This window comes from Hemiscyllium ocellatum, chromosome 6 (genome assembly GCF_020745735.1).
Source record: "Hemiscyllium ocellatum isolate sHemOce1 chromosome 6, sHemOce1.pat.X.cur, whole genome shotgun sequence".
Taxonomy (NCBI): Eukaryota; Metazoa; Chordata; class Chondrichthyes; order Orectolobiformes; family Hemiscylliidae; genus Hemiscyllium; species Hemiscyllium ocellatum.
Genome location: NC_083406.1, coordinates 18,497,875 through 18,519,011, shown reverse-complemented (window position 1 = coordinate 18,519,011; position 21,137 = coordinate 18,497,875). Strand labels below are relative to the sequence as shown.

Sequence of the window (21,137 nt, the reverse complement as noted above, 5' to 3'; positions counted from 1 at the left end):
TAGTGCTCTTTAGTTTGTTTGCACGAGGGCCTGGATAATTATGAGTAAAATATGAATATTTTTGTCTCTACCATGATAGAAGATCGCACGAGAGGATGCTGCTCTAGAATCCCAATAAAGGTTGGGATAAATTATTGATTTCGCAGGGTCAAATAGAGTTTCAGCAATTACTGATATGTGACTCGTTTAGGAAGGTCCTAATTCAACTTTCCTTTTTGCAACAGTATGTACCTTTTTTTTAGTGTTTTATTATTGCACCACTCGCACTGGGTCATTTCAGCTGAACACGGGAATATGGCGATCTCCCCCTCCCCCCACCCATCCACTCCCCACCCCCGCCGAACTTGCATCATATTGTCCATCATTGTGTCAGAAGTGTGGCGTAGCCCTTCGCTCCAACCGTCGGCCTGTAACCCTGTAACCGGGCTCTCAAAGAATCATTCCCAGCTCCCGAGGGGAATTGGGGCGTTAGGAAAAGCTATGCATGTTGTGTGACTGTTCAAAACAAAAAGAGCGGAGATGTTTTCTGGTCGGTACAAAAAAACGCTATTGCTCGTTTGCAATAGGTCGAATGATAGGTTTTATTTCTTTAAGTCACTTTTGATCATGAATATTTACAACTCTTAAAATAAATCAAGTTGTGACTTTCATTAGTATCGATGGTCCCACTATAATCTCTGTTGACACAGAAAATGAGCGTATAGGCCACAAAGCTGCACGAGATCAGGTCCATAGCCTTTAAGTTGCTTTCCTGGGCCTTTTGAACCTACTTGGTTTAAAGTGGCCACAGGACACCCTCAGTTGGTATTATTGGTTGGCTGCCATTGCCACAAACCCTCGGTCGACGCTTTTCAAGGCGCCCACATGCACGTTTCTGCAGCACTCATCTGTCAGAGCATAGTCCTGGGATCTGGGTCCCTGTAAACCTCCTCGTCCTCGCTGTCGGATGAGGCGCCATTGCTTGAAGGTGTGTGGAGGCTGTTGGCTGCCCCGCTGCCCTGGCAGACGTACCATTCATTGAGGTTGGTGACTTGCGAAGAGACGCTGGCAGTGCGGCCCCTGACGGGCTCTGAGGCCGGAGACACTATCCCCAAGGATGTGTTGGAGAGCTCGTAACCAGAAGTGAGGGGAGGTGGGGGAGATTTGCAATGCACTTTCATGTGTTTGCGAAGGGAACTGGGATGAGTGTAAGACTTGTCGCAGCCTCTCACTTTGCAATTGTACGGCTTGTCACTGGTATGGACATGAGAGTGCTTCTTCCTGTCACTGCTGTTGGCAAATTTCCTGTCACAACCATCGAACTCGCACTTAAAAGGCTTCTCTCCTGAAAATAATAAAGAAAACACAGTAAGGGAATAAAACCGAGTGGTTGTTCACAGTAAGTTTTTTTCAAGCTTTTTAAAATTGATGATTTAAATATTCAGAATTCAGCACGACCATTTTAGCCCTAGTTGAAAAAGTAAGTTCCAGTATTTCAATCGTGATTCCACCTCAAAAAAAAGTACTGTAGTGCACTTTGGGATAAGATCCTGAGGTCGTAAAAGGCGCTAGACAAATTGATATGTTATTCTTCAAATGTACATGCACATGAAATGTAAGCTTTACCATCATGACCTGCTGGCGGAGATTTTGGCCCCTCCAACGTATCCCAGCTTTGCTTTTTATTCTAGAGGGTATTTGGAACACTTCGTGTTGCACATAAACAATTTAATTCACACTTCAGTCGGGCATGAACGCGTCTCGGGGAAAAAAATACTCCTTTTTCTTCTGATTTTCCTGAAAACGCTGCGAATCTGCATAAAGTATATATCAGCCAAATTCCACATCCTTCATCTGAAGCGCTAATAAACTTTAAACTGCAACTAACGCGTTTTTATCCCTCAACATTTCACTTGGGAAGTAATTTAGCGCTGCCATTATTGGCAAATCTCTTTGGTAAGAAGTTCTGAGCCTTTTTTTAAAAAAATAACTTATTTCACTGGCCAATTGTAATATTCACATTTTTCTTTCATGCTATTTCGATCTTTCAGACCCTTAGAAATTGTGAAGAGAATATTGGGGTTTGGTATTTGTGTTGGCAGAATTCGTAGAGTTTAAAGTCTGCAACTAGAGAATTAAACCGGTTAAGCTTTCTTACACAACCCCTCAATGTAATTGTTTCAGTGTTTATTTTGTAATCCGGTACCCAACAATTTGATAAGTTAGGCAAACTGAAATCGACCTTCCATATGAAGGGTTAGTCATGTTGCATTACATTCTGCAAAGCTAAGGGTAGCACCACAAATACAGGCCAACTTCTGGTAAACTAAACAGCCAAACTAGCAAGCTCGCTTTCCAATCTATCTTCAGATTGGGAAAATAGGTTTCATACCACGTTCAACTCAAACCTGTGCTCGAAGTTAAACTGGATGAGCACAATAGCACACGGAATGGTAGCCATCTTTTGTAAGAGCATGCATTTTACACCATCAAAAAAAACATGGTGACTGCTCTTCTTAGTCAGTTTGATTATCATTTGCACTGACTATCTAACTTGGCGGAATCTTTAAAACAAGATGATGTTCCTATTTTGGATCCTGTTTCGAGTTAATCTTTTTTGCGCAGGGGTTAGAACAGGGGCTGGACCCATGGCCACAGGCGGCTTCCAGATTTGTATACGGTAAATATTTATATTTAGCTCTGCTGCAGCTCGACGCAGTGCCTGGATCCCAGAGGCTGGTCGTAAACTCGCACTTCGAACGTGCCTGGTGTTTGGGGTCTGGCGGTTTGTTCGGAGTTTCCGGCCCCAAGCAGCATGTCAGGAGAAAGACACTGACAGCCTTTGATTGTTGCATTGCATTTTGCCTGAGCTAGGGAATCTAAGCAAAATCACTTGACTGGTATAAACGGTTTGGCTCTCAAACACATGACTTTACCTGGAAAACAAGACCAATAGGCCTATACAGTTTGGTACTCATCTTTGCTCCTGGCCCCAGATATTACATTGTTTAAGCCAATTTTTTTTTGTTGCATGGATTACTGCAGAGCAGGGACTGGGTGTCTTTTCCTCTTCTCTGGAGCTAACTTCCATAAACTCTGGTTTGAGCAACACTCCCCCACACATACAGGTTTCAAACACAGCATAAACTTTTCAGCAAACCCCAGATTCAGACAACAGCGACTGAACACCAAAGTGTTCCCGACCTTATCAAATCTGCAGACTGGCACCACAAGCCTCACAGGCTACACATAAACTTTCGAACTGACGGAATGCAATGTTTTAAAACAGAGAATTATGGTAATTGACTTTGCAAACACACTTGGCTCACATCGCCATATTGTGTGTGTGTGTGTGTTGGTGCCTGAGGTTAGATTTAAATGCATGGGCATTTTATGTTTCTATTTTCTTTCATACAGCGGCGAAATTGGCTCCTCCGGCGCCGTTGCGTTTCCTCAACGGGCTCTAGTTTGCGGAATTTTAGCAACATCAGTTCCATTTGTGGGACCGTCATGAAGTGATAGACAGCTTTACCTTGCAGCTTCACTGAAGTGGAGAAAGTAATTCTGCTTCGCCGTGTGACGCTAATTACCATTTTTGTGTTATTTTTAATCTATGACCCATTTAAAAATATTATGATGCGAGAATTTAACGTTCTCTCCCCAAACTCCTTGCCTATTCCTTTAGGTCGAAGTGGACACTATTGGAAAGGTCAGCAAATGGTCACTTTAAAGCTCGAATATGGAACCATGAAAAGAAGGCCCGAAAAGACACAGTGACTACTCCAGAGAGAGTTGTTTTGTCCTGAGTTACAATTTCTGCTTCGGGATACGGGGATGGGAGGGTACAAGGCGAACGATATGGACTTGTAGACCTATGGAGAGTCTTATAGACAGAAATGAAGTTTTAAAAACCTTATTTTCTTTCAACACTCCTCTCAGAGAGAGAGACTGAGGATTTGGGCAAGAGAATCTAGCCCTCCAATTTTGTAAGCCAACAATCTGATAAGTCAGGCAAACTGAAATCGACCTGTAATATGAAGGGTTAGTCATGTCGCATTAGGTTCTCCCAATCTACGAGCATCTCCAAAAATACATGCCAATCGAGTCCTGAGCAAAGCTACAGTACAATTCCCATCTCGCCTCCAAGCCCCCTCCCATACCTCGATGTTTCCTTTTAAAACCAGTCCAACATATTCTTTAGATAAAATCTATAATCAGAGCAGTCATGGACCATTTGCTTTTAACATTTAAACAACAAATTAGGCAGGCATTAAACGAATAGGTGTAACACTATCTGTTTATACCCTGTGACAGCGCGCTATAAATCAGTGGAAACAATTAAGCAAAACATACGTCAATAAACATTCTCCAAGGGATAATATCTGTCTGCAACAATAAATTCTGACCAGGTTGCCTTATTTCGCAAGCAACTAAAAACGATATACGAGAGATCTGCAGTGAACTTAGTTCAAGTTAGACAGGGTACACCCTCGGGGGATTTGCGATGGTTCCTGCAGCGTATTTACTGCCGATGGGTCACGACACAAAAAAAATCTTCATTATTCCAATGACTGAGCCAAACTATAGCATGCTGCCTGTGAGGGTACTGACATCCTTTCTCTCAGGGACTCCCTCATAAATTTCAACAACCAAAGACCGACCACTAGTTCAGTCTGATCACAAACTTCGATTTTCTCCCCTAAGCTCTGTTACATTGAAACCTTCCTGTCCTAATTTATGATTCTTTTCCTTTCACTTCGTCGTGAATTTTATTTTATATAAATAAAGAGATTTGGATTTAAATATCGGATTTTAAGAGGAGTTCTTCCCTTTCTACAACCCGAGAATACCTCCAATCCATTGCGGCTGGTCGCTTCATTTTAAAGTTGGTGACCCATCTTCCAACTCGGAATTCCCGGGACAGGAAACAAAGGGAGGCCCCATTTTTGTTTTGTTTCCCCCCCCCCCCCCTCCCTCCCCAAGCCCGTTTGAAAATGTTCCCGGCCTGTTTCCCAACCCACGGAAATCTCCGGCACCTTTCAAAATGAAACCGCGGGCCTTTAATGTCACATTCTAGGGGGGTTTTGTGAAGCCGGATTTTCAGGCCAGTTAAGTTCAGACCGGGGGAGGGGGGAGGGGGGGGGGCTTGTTTCCTGAGATGGTGAAAAATAAGACTGGTCAGACTCCGCCAAAGTAACCACTGCTCGGTTCTGTTTCTAACTTAAAAAGCTTTGCCCGAGAGACCTTGCTGTAGAGGGGGGGGGGGGGGGGGGGGGTGTGATGGTGGTGGGGGTTGGGGAGAGGGGTGGGGTGGACAAAAGTGAGATCCCGCTCCGAAACACCAACCTGTGTGAGTCCTCTTATGTATCTTCAGGTTTTCTGAGCGTGCGAATACTTTGCCACAAGCAGGGAATGGGCACGGGAAGGGTTTCTCGCCCGTGTGGACTCTGATGTGATTCACCAGTTTGTATTTCGCCTTGAATGGTTTCCCTTCTCTCGGGCAATCCTCCCAGTAGCAAACGTGAACGCTCTGCTCGGGTCCTCCGACATGTTCCACCGTGACGTGGTTCACCAACTCATGCATGGTGCTGAAAGTTTTCGAGCAGGATTTCTTTGATGTGTCCTCCTGGTCGATCCACTTGCAGATGAGCTCTTGTTTGATGGGCTGCCTCATGTACCTCAGGAAAGCCCCGGCTCCGTGATGAGCTGCCGCCAGGTTAACGTTTAAGTTGACCGAGTTGTAACTGTGCAGGGAAGTGGCCGGGTAGTGCTCGGCTCGGTGGCTGAAGTGTTCCGGTCTGTACAAGTCCAGGCGCATCTGTCCGTTCAAAGTGTGGTGGGACCCCGGCGCTGACTGCTCGTGGAGGGCAGGGAAGACCTCGGGGTGTCCGTAGCTCGCTGTGGTGGACAGGAACATTCCGTGGTGGTGGTGGTGGTGGTGGTGGTGGGGGTGGTGGGGATGGTGGGGATGGTGGTGGGAGGAGGTCGCTGGGTGCTGTTCAGTCAGGCCGTGCATGGCGGACGCTGAGAGGTCCCTCCTCAGCATGTAATCCCTGGCGCTGCCGTAGCCCGGGTGGGGGTGACCCGCGGAGTAACTGACCGAGTTCTGCGCGGAGCCGAAAAACGTCGCTGCCTGAGGCTCGGGGTGGCCGGCCAGATGCTGAGATGGACTGAGTTTGAGAGCACCGCTGGACTGAGACACGTGCTCAGGCCCGACAGAGGTGAGTGCCACACTTGGATCGCTGCTCATCTCCCCAGGGTGGATGTGTGTATGACTCGCCAGCCCCGGGAAACCTGACATATTCTGATGGGGATGGTATTTGTTGGCTGCCAAATCCGCTAATCTCAACGCTGGATTCCGCTTGCTTAGCGCCGCTTCCATAACTACACAAGCCTGACCATCCACACAGTGGTTGGTGGTACCGTTTTTTTCCCTCTCTCTCTCTCTCTCTTCACCTCCCCCAACCTCCCTACCCCACCCACCCCCCACCCCCCCACCCCACCCGCCCCCCTCCCAACTTAAAAAAAAACCAAAGCTGGAAAATATATTATTGAGCTCAGTTCCAGCACTTTCTCTTTTTTTTTGTTGTTGGAGCACTTTTAACTCTCCTATCTCACTCTGTCCTCAAGCGATTGGCAGAACCTGGAGTGGTTAGGCGACAGAGTAGGGAAATATAGTTCAGAGATGGCAAGACCGCGATTGGCGACTGTGGACTGATTGGCAGATGCGCCGTTCAGGCAATTCGCCGGTTTTCAGCGGAGCAGCGCAGCGGGGTCCTCCCACCTCCTGCAGGCGCTTCCCATCTCATTGATCCTGTTCAAGTTTTCACTGGAAACTTCAGAAATACGGTCACTTGTCTTTTCATTTAAAGAAAGGATTGATATATGTCCTGATCTGGACTTGAACGAATTACGATAGACTTACTTTACACCTCACCCCCACATCACCCCACGCCTCCCCACCCCCCCACCCCACATCCCATTCGGTGAATTCGGGCATTTGATGTAGAATTTTTTTTGTGAATATATACTGTCTTCAAATTCGTGAGGAATTATTGATATATCATTTGTATCAATTGTGTTTTGCTCTCCCGTAAATAATTAGTCCCCAAAATAATTTATAAATACCCTCTACAATTCTCCTGTAAAATAATACAAGTCATATTACAGTATGTTTTCAAGTTTAAACATCGTCTTTCAATAATCAAAATTGTACTATGTTTGTAAGGGACTCCATGTCAATAATCGATGTGTAGATTAGTTGGATTCGTCTTTTTTGTATCGGTGTACTAATTGAAATTTCATGCGCTTGTAAAACGCGAAAATGTATACGCCTTTCCAAATAAAATGAAGGATTTCGGAATAACGGTGTTTCAGCGTGTCGTTATAAGCAAACCATCCAAACTGTCAGAAGAAGGCATGCACAACTTCTCACATTCGAATTTGTATTTTAAAATCTGCACTCTCAACCTACATCCGTGTATCAAATAAACTCAGGGAAAATATGTAAACTGACATTAAGAAAGAAAATACACTTAAGTATTACGATGTGTTGTAAACCTACTGGTTAAAGTAGGCTTGGTTGGTCGTATGTCAATAGGAAAGAACAGGGTCTTCATCTTGGTTTGGCACATGAAGGACAAGATAATTCAAAAACCCCGACCACCAGGTATCACATGGACTATGTTATATAATTTTGTCATTGTTGGGGTTTATGCAGATATGGCAATGTTTCAACCTGGCTAAACCTAATTCAATTGGCACTCTCTCATATCACAAAATGATCTGCCTTATTATGTTCCTTCCGTCGTTATTTCCTTTCATTGTAATTTCTTTACCAAGTGTTCAATACATTTCACGTCTCCTCCTCTCATTTGCTTCTTTAATTCATTTTTAATCGTCTATAAAACTTGGGCGACTGTTATTTATCAGTATATATTGTTTAAAAAGTCAGTGAAATATAACACAATTAGATGGCTTTGACTGAAGTAAAATTTATCATTCATTACAAGCGAAATAATTCAACACACGTTGCCAAGAGGAGAAAGGTGAATCGTTGTGAAAGGTGACAACACAGAATTAATTGCAGAAAATAAGTTTATTTGACAAACGCTGAGTTTGTTGAAACAGTGATTTGTTGAACCATACCAACCCAATGAAGAGAGAATAACAGGTATACTCAGAACCCCAGCAGATATTCCTGCTTTCAAAGGCAAGTCTTCAGTGTGAGTTTTGAGACGTCAGTACTGTGGGATTGATAAATAAGCTACAATATTAATTATAGCACAAACACAAGTGAATATATACAGAGACAGTATTTACCTTGTTTACCTTTCTACTTGGAACTACTACATACGAACTTACGTGAGAAATTCTTGCCAAGTTACATAACCAAAGGCTGCGTAAAAAAAATTGGAAATAGACTAACACAAACAAATCAAAATGACGGAAAATGATTAGGTTAAACTGTGAATTAGAATAAAATGGACATTTGGATGAATATATTTATTTCTCCTGTACTCAGCATGCTGATATTCAGATGAAGATATTTCATACGGCCCCGTTCATTTTTTTCTTAATGTTTCCACAACATTCCTCACTTTAAAATAATAGAGAAAAAAAACACGCTGTTCGAGTGGTTTGAATATTACTGTATACGATTTATTGTCAGTCAATCCTTTTATACTTTGAATAAACAAGTGACTCTCCATGTAGTCATCTTGACCCGAAAAATAGATAGAGCTCTCTGCCTGGTCGCGTTATTAATTTAGGCGATGCACTGTTTGAAATGTTGTTACAATATCATGTTTCCATTATAGACATCCAGCTAGTAAATATTATCACAGACCATATTTATCAATTTTATTATTGTGGAGCTTTATTACCTGTGAGGTGTATATGTTTAAGACATAATTTCTACATGCATACGTTGCACGTATCTGGATGTTTATTAACGAGACAACGTTTTATGGTACTTTTTTAAAGTCTTCCAATGTTTCATTAATTTTCTGCGTGGGTTTTTTTTCCCATAAATTTCCATTTATTGTCGCATTCCACTATGCCTGGCTAGGTGCATGTCCTCCAAACGTCCTTTGCAAGCATCAGGTACTTGTATCACATTAAAGCTCCACCAGGGCTTGTGCCAGCAAAAGAAAATGCAAAATTGCATTAACGTTAATAATAATTAATTTTCATAATCGTAACGTTTTGTGCTGAATAATGTAGGAAACGATAGAACAAGTGATGAGCGAACTACGAGCAGGTACCTTTGACGTTTTGTTCCGAAGCAATTTGGTTTCTTCCTATAAAACCAGCCAAGTAGAACAAAAATGCCACACCTTTAGCACACACAAAATGACTGCAGTCTCTGACACACTAGTCATTTTAAGGGAATTCCGTATAAAATTACTGTAGCGCGTTGCCCAAACTTTATTCAGTTGTCTACATTAAGAATGCTCCTTCAAACACTTTCGAAGATGTTTAAATGAATAGTATTTACAAACTGGATATTCCATTTTATTCATGAAGCCTAACACCGAATCACGTTACGTTAGTCTACAAGAGCCATGCAGAAACATTTTAACATAACATTATAAGTTATGAGGGGCGCAAGAATTTTGCGCACCAGGAGGTTTTTTTCCCCTCACTTGTAATATGGAATTCAAAACAAACAAAACTATGCAATTCAATTATTTGCCTTTCAAGTAGCCACGTTTTAAAGGAGCACAGAAGCGTCTGCGAAGTTTCGCTGCTACAAGTGCTTGCTACTTGCAATGAAATAAATTCCGTTCTCCAGTCCTGTTTGCCAGATAAGAAAGTTTGCACCATATTACCGACTACAAAAGGATAAAGATTTATGGCTTCAGCAGCCGAGGTAAGTTGATTGTACTGTAAAGGGGTATAGCTGTTACATGCGTTTCCTTGTTGTTGTCCTTGATCAGCACAGCATGATATGTATCTGTCATCGATTACTATGTCTTAATATATACTTCTGTGATCGATTTATTTATTTCCACTTGTTTTGTTTTGCTTTAAATTGTTGCAAAAATGTAACAGAGAAATAAAACACGTCTATTTGCAAAATCCGAATGCTCCAATTGATGGTATTGGTTTTAATAGATTTTACAAAGAGTATAGCTGAGCATTGTAATGGATCCAAGTAACACGCTGAAAAAAGTTCCCTTCCTTTGGCCGAACCCTCCAGATACTTGTAAATTAGGATTCTATTCACAATTCGATCAATATGGAACGCAATTTAAAAATAATAAATATCTGGCACTAATTTGGTTCTGAGGTACTATAGTCCAGTATTGAGTCTGTCCCCTCAGTGTAAAGCATAAAGCTAAATTCTCATTAAACACTGTGTTTGCGTTATAATTATAATGAATTGGTTTCCTGTTTCTGTTTTTTTCCAGGCTTGGTTATTTTTAAGGAAATTGCTTCCGATTTCCCGGGGTTTTACTATCTCTTATTACACTTTCTAAGCATAATCGTATTTCCAGTTGAAAATTCTATTTTTTTTAGCTTTTCGCCCTATTTTCTGGATTATCAACAATTGCTCAAAATTATATCAAACAGTTGAGTGCATTTGTCCAAAATGTAACATAATAAGAATTTTAAGAGCGCAATTAATATAGTCAACGGATGAAGTGGGACTATATAGTTATTAACGTGGCTTGGATAGAATAAATCATGCGAAATATGGGGTTCAAATTTAGGAAACTAGAAGTCTGTGTTAAATCTGAAAGTCGATAACTGCAAGAAGTCAAGTAATCAGGTACCGGGGCAGAGAGGGGATAAAGGGAAAAGGTTAATACGGAGGGAACATTTTAGAAATGCAATGATAGACGGTACAGAACAATGCCAAATATTGCAATTTATCACGTAAATGTGGAAAAAGGCCATGTCCACGAGAAGTATGAATATACTAACTACTGCACAAGATAGGTATGGCATTTCGCTGGAAACAATAACAGGAGGGAAGCATAAATGTTGCTCTTCACCGTTACTAAAGGAAATAACTGCAGAAAGGTGAAGCGCAATCGAGTGCAGGCTTCTGAAATTTTAGTGACATGTGTTTAGTATTTTTCTCTCTTCCCGTTCCTGTACTTACTGGTGGTAAACCACAACGACTTGCCTCCAAAGCCAATGCTGTCTGTCAATGGCCACATCATACAAGCCATGTCCTCATAGCAATCCGCCGCTCCATTACCTCATGCCTTGTAAGTCTGGATTCACATAAAATCCCTATACGCTTGATTGCACGCCCTTAATTATTGAACAGATACATGTTTCTTTTCAATGGATGGGGTAATTAATAGACTATCAGTAAACTGAATTCAACACTTCCTGGTGGTTTACCACTGTTTGTTTATAATGTGTTTCTAGTTGTTCAAGTCAATATGAAAGAGTGCGAATAGAGGTATTGTGTTCAAGTCTTTTTTGATAGTCACACAACTAAACAGATGAGGTTATGCGGATACATAAGAGCAAACTCGTGAGTTTCCCATTTTCTGTTGGCGTTTGCAATGTATCCCATTTAAAACGACGCTGTTCTTTGCAAAATTTTGCATCCTGGGTTCGTGAGACAAACCTCCCAGTTAAAGTAAAACAATTGCGCCCCGAATGCACCATCCATCACCTGCAGGTGTTTTGCTCACGCGTTGGTTATTTGTTTAGGTTTATACGTAGATAGGTATATTATAGGGAGACCTGTGTCATTGGCGAAAATATTGGCAAAATGGTATTAGAATTCATGCTGCATATTAAAGGCTCAATATTCTCTAAGTGTTATAAAGATTAATTGTAAATACTTGCCAGGTAATATGTCCAAATCATAGGAGGTGCGTTCAGATCGTTAACCTTTCATACAAGTTAATTATTCTATGTAATCTCATGTTTAAAAATTCTTATCAAAAGCACTGCCGAAAGATTTCCATGCCATATATAAAGTAATTGCAAAGGTTTATAAATTGAAACTTTATGTCTTTCTCATTGGTATTGATAAATATTGCATTGCAGTTGCTTCCATTTTAGTACATCATTTATTTTTAAAATGGAATTTGATTTGCCCTTGGTGTCACAAGATATACTAAGGTCAATGTTACAGATGATTAAATGTCTTTCACAAACTCGTTACTTAATTGGATAATTTCTGACACTGGTCATCCCATTACATTTTTCTGTCTCTTCCTTATTTGTCAAGTTCCTTCCTCGACTTTCTCCTTCATTCGAAAATAACGATCTACTGATAACCATCTAAACAGTTGCAGTTGTAAGTGGGAGAAGGAAAATATAACCCACGCTTGCCGCGTGTCACCCTTCCCTTAACACAGTGACCATACCATGTGAACTGATTCGTAAGACTGATAAACAAGAAGGCGTAAAACACCCACAGACTTAAAACCGAAATAAATTACACTAATAGTGTGTTTTAAAAACGCGACAGACTTTACAGGGGTTAACAGCAGATATAATTTATGGAATTAAAATCATAGGTCGCCAACTCGTAAACTGATAACACATGTCACTTTCATTTGTCCCTTTTCTAACATGCCATCGTAAAAATGTTTTTTTGGAAGTTCTTTGCCAAAAGGACAACAAGCATTCATGCCCACTCATTGTAAATACAACGCTGTAATGTACAAGTGTATATCAATGGATGGGTGCGGTTTGACAGTAGGCAACAGGCCATAACTCGACACTCTGTACGTATCAAAGAGCGTAACATAAGGATGGGTTTGTTCTGTCCATTTCTTAATGTTCACACGGACCCTTCTTTTCCCTCGGTTGATTTTAGCTGAACATAAGAATAGTTCGTATTCAATTTCTCTAGCTTCCACAATTTGTAGCTATTAATATTAACATGTGGGGCAGTATTTCACTAACAAGTGAGCGAATTCATTCAGTTGAGGTCTTCGAACCAGCACCCCCCACCCCCTCACCGCTACACCCCACCCCCACCCCCACAGACTAACAGAACCGTGCTCAGTATAATTCTATCCTCTTTGAAGTACGGGATAAATTAACAACATTGCGTTTGTTAAAGTTGTCTGTGTTGTTCCATCTCAGTGTGCAGAAGATACGCCATCTTTTTGTGCTTGAAGGACACAATAATCATATTTTGCACGTAAGATTTGAGACTTTCGTGTGTCGTGAAATTTATATTGCGAGCCCAGAACGCACATTGGCATTAAAAATTACTCAATCAAAATACTTATGTAACAGTGATCAGAAGAGGTAACATCAATCCTCGGCAATAATATCACGTAGTTAGAGGTAGCATGTTCCAAACATTCTGATTGCTCCGAACAGGGAATTTTTTTTATTGATTTGGTTTAAAGACTAGAGCTCATATGTGCTTTATCACGAATCTTAGGTCTAATCAAAGTAAGCAAGTTCAGAGGTAATTTCTACTGTCATAGTTATTTGATGAACTCAATAGGGTTCTATATTTGATCGGCCGGCTGACAAGATATGGGAACTTTTCCTGACCCAAAACGGGAGCTTATGAGTTTTATCAGCAGTCCTTAAACCCACTGTAATCTAAATAAAATACAAGTATTAAAAAATGATTAAAGAATCTCAACTTACATGATGTTGAGTTCTTTCTATACTGTTGTAGTCATTATAGTGAATACAGTCCTGAAATTACAATTATATTGAACGATAGTTAATGGGCAATCCTATACCTTGGTTGAATTCATGTTATTTGTGAAGATTAAGAAATTATCATTTTAAAGAAGCCGTTAAAATAAAAAAAACTGAAAACATGACCAGCCATTCGGAATTTTAACTGATTTTTTAGACGTTATTTATTCAAAGAAACGTATTCAAAACAATGGTATTTAATCCTTTCTCCCACACAATGAACTTCTGCCTTGTTTTCTGTTTAAATTCCGGCAAAAAAAAATTAAAGGGGGACATTTTTGTTGCTTTCATACGATTTTCAAAACTGACGAGACAGCTAGCAAACCACAGAATAGAAAACTTTAAACTACCCCGGTAAACACAGAGATGGTGTCTAGTGTTCGGACTCTGTAAAGTTCTATCAAAATATTCCCCCCCCCCATAAAAATTTTACATACACTTATCAGATATATGACATTGATTTCTCCATGATGCTTTGACTAACTTTATTTAAAAATAGATTGAAATATTTGACAAGACTGATTCAGGCGAAATAAGATATTGTAGGGGTGCCATTGTTGGTAGTTATTATAACAACCCTGCAGGGCTAACAAAAGAAGCGCTGTCGTTGTATAAAGAGTGCGGCTTCTGGATTTGGAAAACCGGATAAAGACATTCTTCTCAGTCTTAGAGCACCGTTTCTCATATAGTAAGTGTATTGCTTACCTCGCCAAACCTGTTGAAGCAACCACTAAATGAATAGATTATCAGCCGCTGGCCTTGCTCACTGTCCACCTCCAGTTCCTGTCTGCATTTCTGCTACAATGGTACTGAAATGCAATTGAATTTTTGTATTTGTCCCTCTCCCTCCCTCTCTCTCTCGCTCTCTCTCTCTCTCTCTCTCCCAACCCGGTGACCAAGGACAGAGGGTTTTTTTTGGAGGGGGGAGCGGCTTTGCAGAGAAATAATACTGCTCTGTGGAGAAGTCGGCAAACGTGACTTTGAACTTGGATCAGCTCCTGTATTTCCTGCAGAGTAGCCCTGGATAAGTGAAAGAATAGCAGCAAGCACTATGCTGTGGCCCTTTGGAATTCGAGAATTAAAGCACCAAACAGATGATGATGGAGGAAGCAGTGAGAGGCATGAATGTGTGTTACAACAGCCGCAGTGTCCAAATCAAACTTTATATACTATGATACATAAAATTAAATCATTGTTTTGTTTACGCTCTCCGAGAAACCTTCCGGTCTGATTGAAGTTCTATACATTCTGTTCATCATAGATGAGGCGGTGACTTTGTCTGAAAAATGCAGGGTCAGTACACAGTAGCATAAGGACAGATTTTGTAATTAACTATGGGTGATTTAGTAGCACACGGGATTGTTTCCGTGACGTTTGGTTGTTTTTCTCCCCCCCTCTCTTGTTCCAAACCTGCCCTTTAATACAGACTGTTCCCTGAGCAAAACACCAGAGATCCCACACCAGTGTTTTTTGTTTAGAAAAAGGAAAATGGTAGCAAGTTGAAATATTGGCACTTTTTCGTTCATGACGGTATAGAAATAGTGGGATTATTTGTATTTAAAACGTCCTTACATTAATACATGGATTCATTTCATATCCTCCGAGTGAAGTTTACCTTGCAATCGTTTTCAACGAAAATCGCATTTAAGCAGAAGAAAATACAGGCAGCTTTTATTACAAAAAAAATGGTGTGCAATTTAGTAGGTGGCAAATCGGATTAACTCGCCCCCCCCCCCCCCTTCATTTCTGGCACAAACCCTTCTAAGCAATGCCTGTGTGTGAGAGAAGGAAAGGGTGGTCGAGGATTTTCTCACAGTTGAAATCTGATCAGAATTAGACATGTATGTTTAACTGATGTCAAATAATTTCAACCCAAAGCTTTCTGATGTTACAAGTTCCTTATCAAAAAAAAGTTATCTGATTAAGACCATTTTACATGCTTGGGATGTTTTTTTTTAAAAATAAACAAACCCAGTTCAGAAAGGATAGTAGGGGGAGAGGATAACATGAATGGCATTGTGAACATTATATTCAGCACCTGCCCCTCAAATAGCTTGCAAGTCATCATAACGGATTTCGATGGACTTCTATCCCAAAGAAGCAAAAATATAACGTTGCTACCTACATGGTGTGGAAAGGAGTGGCTCTGAAATGGCCGAACTGAAAGGGGTAAAAAAAACACAAATCAAAGTAGGCGTAATTAATGAAAAATGGCGATCTGTTTGGAGCAGGCTACCTGGGATGGATGAGGCGGAGTTGTCCAATGAAAAGCCATTAGAAAGTGCTCGCTGTCCTGTTTAAAAAGGGTGTTGGGAGAGGTGCCGTCATTGCAGTCAGCACTCGCACTCTGCATCATATGACAGGAGCGGGACCAGCTTAAGGTACCCCCCCCCCGTCTTCATAAGACACACTCTATCCCTTCCTCCCCCACCCCCCACAACCCCTTCCCATTCCCTCCTCCCTCCCCACACATTCCTCGTAAGGATGCCCTTATCTCAACTCCTCATTTAACTGCCTTCTGATCACCGCTCTCGCCGACAACAGTGCATCTGCTCAGAAGAGAAAGAGAGACAAACAGGGGAGGAAGAGGCTTCAAAGAAGACGGTGTCTGCTCCGTGGGAATTGTTGCTGCAACAACTTCTACGTGATCGCAATAAAAACTGTTCTAGAGGACACAGAGAGAGAGGAAGACAGAGAGAGAGAGAGAGAGAGAGAAAGTTGTACCTGATCATTTGGCTCGATCTGTTTTATTTATTTCTCAAGGAAGGCAAAAACTGTTAAAAAGAAAAGAAAGAGGCCAAGATTTGGATTCGAGCTGTTGAATTCATGGACTGGTGCGTTTGGGCTTCTTCAGAAATCGCTCATAAACAATAACAAGAGGGGAAAAGGCGTCTCTGAGTTGCTGCTTGATTCCGGTGTGTGTGTGTGTGTGTGTGTTTGTGGTGTCCGTGGGTGGGGAGATCTCTCTGCCTCTCTCCCCTGCCTTTATTTTTGTGTGTGTGTGTGGAAAGCATGTTGCTCGATGCGGGACCCCAGTTCCCGAGCCTCGGGGTGGGTACATTCGCCAGGCACCACCACCACCATCACCACCACCACCACTCTGGCGCCGATATGTCCGAACGGGACCTCGGCTTGTCTCAGAACAGCTTCGTCGACTCGCCTCACATGGGAGCTTTCAAACTGAACAGCGGAGTCCACCACGACCTGTCGTCCCCGGGTCAGAGCTCGGCTTTCAGCTCGCAGGCGACCGCCGGGCCGGGCTACGCGGCCGCTTTAGCTCCCCACGCCGCTCATGTGAGCTCCTACTCGGGCGCGGCTTTCAACTCCACCCGGGAGTTTCTGTTCCGGAGCCGAGGCTTCAGCGAGTCGAGCCCAGGCTCCAGCCAGCACGGGATCTTCGGGCCGAACCCGGGCAGCCTTCACTCCGAGCCCCCGGGGCATCTGCTGTTCCCCGGGATTCACGAGCAAGGAGCGTCCCATTCGTCCCCAAACGCTCACGTCCTCAACGGCCAGATGCGCCTGGGTCTACCCGGGGAAGTGTTCGGCCGCTCGGATCAGTGTCCCAGGACTGACCCTTACTCGGCGGCTCAACTCCACCACCCCAACTATAGCCACATGAACATGAGCATGAATATGGCAGCTGCTCACCACCATCATGGCCCTGGAGCTTTCTTCAGGTACATGAGGCAGCCCATCAAGCAAGAGCTCATCTGCAAGTGGGTCGACCCCGAGCAGATGAGCAGCCCCAAGAAATCGTGCAATAAAACTTTCAGCACCATGCATGAGCTGGTCACCCATGTCACGGTGGAGCACGTCGGCGGACCCGAGCAGACCAACCACATCTGTTTCTGGGAGGAGTGCGCCCGGGACGGCAAACCTTTCAAAGCCAAATACAAACTGGTGAACCATATCAGGGTGCACACGGGAGAGAAGCCGTTCCCCTGCCCTTTCCCTGGCTGTGGGAAAGTTTTCGCCAGGTCGGAAAACTTAAAGATCCACAAACGCACCCACACAGGTAACAAAACAAAACGCAACCGACGGCAGCAATGCTTCTTACACCCCCACCAATGTCTCACCACCCCCCCTCCCCTCCCTCCATCCCCGCCGTGTCCCGGTTCGAAGAGAGCGCCGGTCCCTCTTTCGATTCGCAAGTCATTTAACACATCATTCGGTTTTGTTTTCACGTACAACTCAATCATTTATATGTTGCTAAAAGCGCTGAAATTAATCTTGGTGTGACCGCGTTCAGCAAACTTTTCCTTGCCCCTCCAACACTTCCCATCGCCGTCGCTCTCTCTAGTAACAATACAAGAATAATTTAACTTTTTGGTCTTGTCTTCGAGGTTGGGTAGTGGTTTGAAAGTGATCTCTTCACGTTTTAGCAGCAAATCTGTGCAGACCACTTTCTGATCCTTAATAATTTGAATCGCATCGCACGTCTGGATTGAAAAATAAATCCGCTGCTGTGGAGATTCCAGAAACAATATACATTTCACAAATTCTGACCACTTTAGAGGAGTGAATTCAAAATGCTTGGCTGGTAAAAGACGTGAAAAAAAATGTGGAAATTGCCTCGTGTTATGTGAGAATGCATGCTCCAGCCACAAGTTGAACATGCCTCTAGATAAACACATTCTCTGTTAGACAGCAGGAAAGGGTTTGCTGAACGAATACTCTGTGAGTTATAATTTCTGCTGCATTGCATAATATTTCTCTGGAGTGGGCAGAATTATGTCATCAGCAGCCGCCAGTATTTGGAGCAGAAACGTTGAATATGGGTCAGGATGTAATCTAAGGACAGAGGGTCCTGTGCTAAACGTGGCAGCCAGCTGAGAAATTAAACTCAGCTTCAGCCATGCGGCATTCATTATTTATCCACATGTTTATATTTTTCTAAATCACTGGCTCTTCAAAGGAGACGAAAACAAAAGCGATAATTAATTAAGAAGGTTTTTTATTTTTAAAAATCGCAGTAACTATTTGCTTCTGGGAGGAGAGTGGTAACCGAATGCAAAACTCATTGTTCGCTCGATTGTATGATTAGTCATAGGTGCCAGACAAGTCTTTAGCAAGGTTTTCAATTGGGAAATTTATTTGTTTGGTGAGGCTATACTTCAGATTTCGAGGCGGTTTACATATCTTTTCGGAAACAATTTAAATGCTAATAGAGAAGGGGGTAATGTTACATTGTTTACTCCGTATTCCTGTGTGATTCCCACCTCCTAGTTCCGTCTGTCTGTAAAATGCAAAATTCAGACGGGAAATGCTCAGCGTTTTTGACACAAATGGCATTTTAAAACACCAAGTGTATTCCCATGAATAAATATATCCGGGGACTGGTTAAAGAAAAAAGATCCCGACATGTGGAAACGACGGCGGTCAACTGCGGCTGGTGTTGCTGAAGCTTTGTTCGGTTATTTCATTTCTAGAATTCGTTTGGATCATTTAATTGAATTCACAGCATCCATTCTGCGAGTTGGTGCAGACTCTTTAATTACATTCTGCCATTGTGTAAACGCGATGAACTATTTCCTTTCCCTGTGTTACCATCAGCTGAGGAAGGCAGCTGCGAATCTTTTAATGTGACTCTTTCCATTCAGAGAAAGGGACCCGAGCAACACAGGACTTAGAAATCGAGTACTTAACACACATTCACATTCATCACTCGAATCTAAACGCGAATCGATGTTGTCAAACGCATTTCCGTCCGCTGCTTAAGACTTCAATTTAGGTTGGCCCATTTTTAATTTTTTTTTGGGGGGGTGGTGATTAAGGATGTCAGGGCGAGCTATTAAACACCACTGTTAAATGGTGAAAGCCTTCAGGTCTGGATGCTTTGGGCGGCATTGAGATCTGAGAGAAATGCAAGTGTTGGTAGATGGAAGGATATGTGGTTTTTGCTTGACTGATCCGTTTCTCCATGCTATTTTTCTTGTCTAGGTGAAAAGCCATTTAAGTGTGAGTTTGAAAGCTGCGACAGGCGCTTCGCTAACAGCAGCGACAGAAAGAAGCACATGCATGTGCACACTTCAGACAAACCCTATCTGTGCAAAATGTGTGACAAGTCCTACACACATCCCAGCTCTCTAAGAAAACATATGAAGGTTACTACTTTTCAATATTTATATAGAGAAAATTACTTGTATTAAATATGATCGGGTTCTGCTGTTTACAAAGGACTAATTGGATATTCTTACTTCTTTTTTTTTTAACTTGCTTTTTTAAGGTGCACGAATCGTCACAAGGTTCGGAGTCCTCACCGGCAGCGAGCTCTGGTTATGAGTCGTCTACTCCCCCGGTCCTGGTCTCTCCGTCTACCGACCCCCAAAACAGCAATAATTTATCTCCTGCCTCGTCTGCAGTGCACACTAGCGCCGGCATTTCCTCCAACTTCAATGAATGGTACGTTTAAAGAGCAAAGAAACGCAAAAACACACATACACACACACACATAGACACACACAACACACACGCAAAGACTACAGGCCTCCAACTTGGGGGATCGGCGTCAGTGCTAACTTAACGTAAAAAACAAAATGTAAAAACAAACTTTTTTCCCAGTTAATGGGAAACGGAGAACACTGTAACCCTTCCGTACAAGCAATATCCAGTTCCAGAGATTTTGCAGAGGCGAAGATCAGCATTATTTATATCTTACTGAATGAACCTTTTGACTACTTTTCCAACTTGGAACACAGAGTTGCAGCCTGTTAGTATGAACTGTACCTGGAATCCTTGATGAAACACAGTCATTCTGCGGTGACTATGGATATCTTTCCTAAGGAGACATGACATTTCCAGATTGCGCACAAAATGGAAGCTTGAAGGACACAGAAATGATTGCCTTGTCGCTGTGTTTTAATGTTGAGATTTATGTCACCTTTTTTCAGGGCGACCGATTGTAAAATCTTCATGCGATTCTATATAGAGTGAAACCTGTGCCAAAGTCAAATTGCAGTTCACAAACACACACAAAAATGCAAATAATTGCTTGTGAATGTATTTTTTTTCTGTTAGCTGGGTTTTTAAATCTTGTGATGTTTTGTGCTTTGCCAGTTTGAATTGTGAAATGCTCATGGAAGATTGTGAAAAAAAAAGGTTGTGCCGTTAATTTTGTAACAACAAATACTCATTCTGTAAATAACCGCGTTGCCATATTTATCCCATTTGTAATTAAATTATGGTATTAACTTGCTACACATGAAACAATATTTATAAAGAATGTTTCTTAACTATAAATATGTACAATCGTGAGTTAAACATGAGAGTGTTCGGATGGCTTTGTTTTAATTTCTAGATAAAGCAACGTTTTCCCTTCATGTGCGATGTTCTGAGATCATTAACAGCATACAAATAAATAATAAAACATGTTGCCAGTGGATTTGCTGAAATTGTTATTATTGAATCCTAAATAATATCCTCATTGATGTTTATCTCTGTTCCATTTGCTAAAATTCATCCCAGCTGAATTGTTCAAGACGTCTTGACAATAATGTGCCCTTTTTGGT

General features: G+C 42.1%; 2 protein-coding genes across 2 annotated transcripts; one reads left to right on the top strand and one right to left on the bottom strand.

The window, feature by feature from the left end:
* Window positions 1-890: 890 nt before the first annotated feature.
* Window positions 891-6,379, bottom strand: zic5 (zic family member 5 (odd-paired homolog, Drosophila)). The gene is made up of 2 exons (XM_060826511.1): window positions 5,326-6,379; window positions 891-1,324 (listed from the first exon to the last, which is right to left on the bottom strand). The coding sequence occupies exons 1-2, from the start codon at window positions 6,359-6,361 to the stop codon at window positions 891-893; spliced, it is 1,470 nt and encodes a 489-aa protein (XP_060682494.1). The 5' UTR covers window positions 6,362-6,379.
* Window positions 6,380-16,641: 10,262 nt separating this feature from the next.
* LOC132816660 (zinc finger protein ZIC 2-B-like) lies at window positions 16,642-20,545 on the top strand. The gene is made up of 3 exons (XM_060826510.1): window positions 16,642-17,644; window positions 19,570-19,733; window positions 19,856-20,545. The coding sequence occupies exons 1-3, from the start codon at window positions 16,642-16,644 to the stop codon at window positions 20,039-20,041; spliced, it is 1,353 nt and encodes a 450-aa protein (XP_060682493.1). The 3' UTR covers window positions 20,042-20,545.
* Window positions 20,546-21,137: the final 592 nt, after the last annotated feature.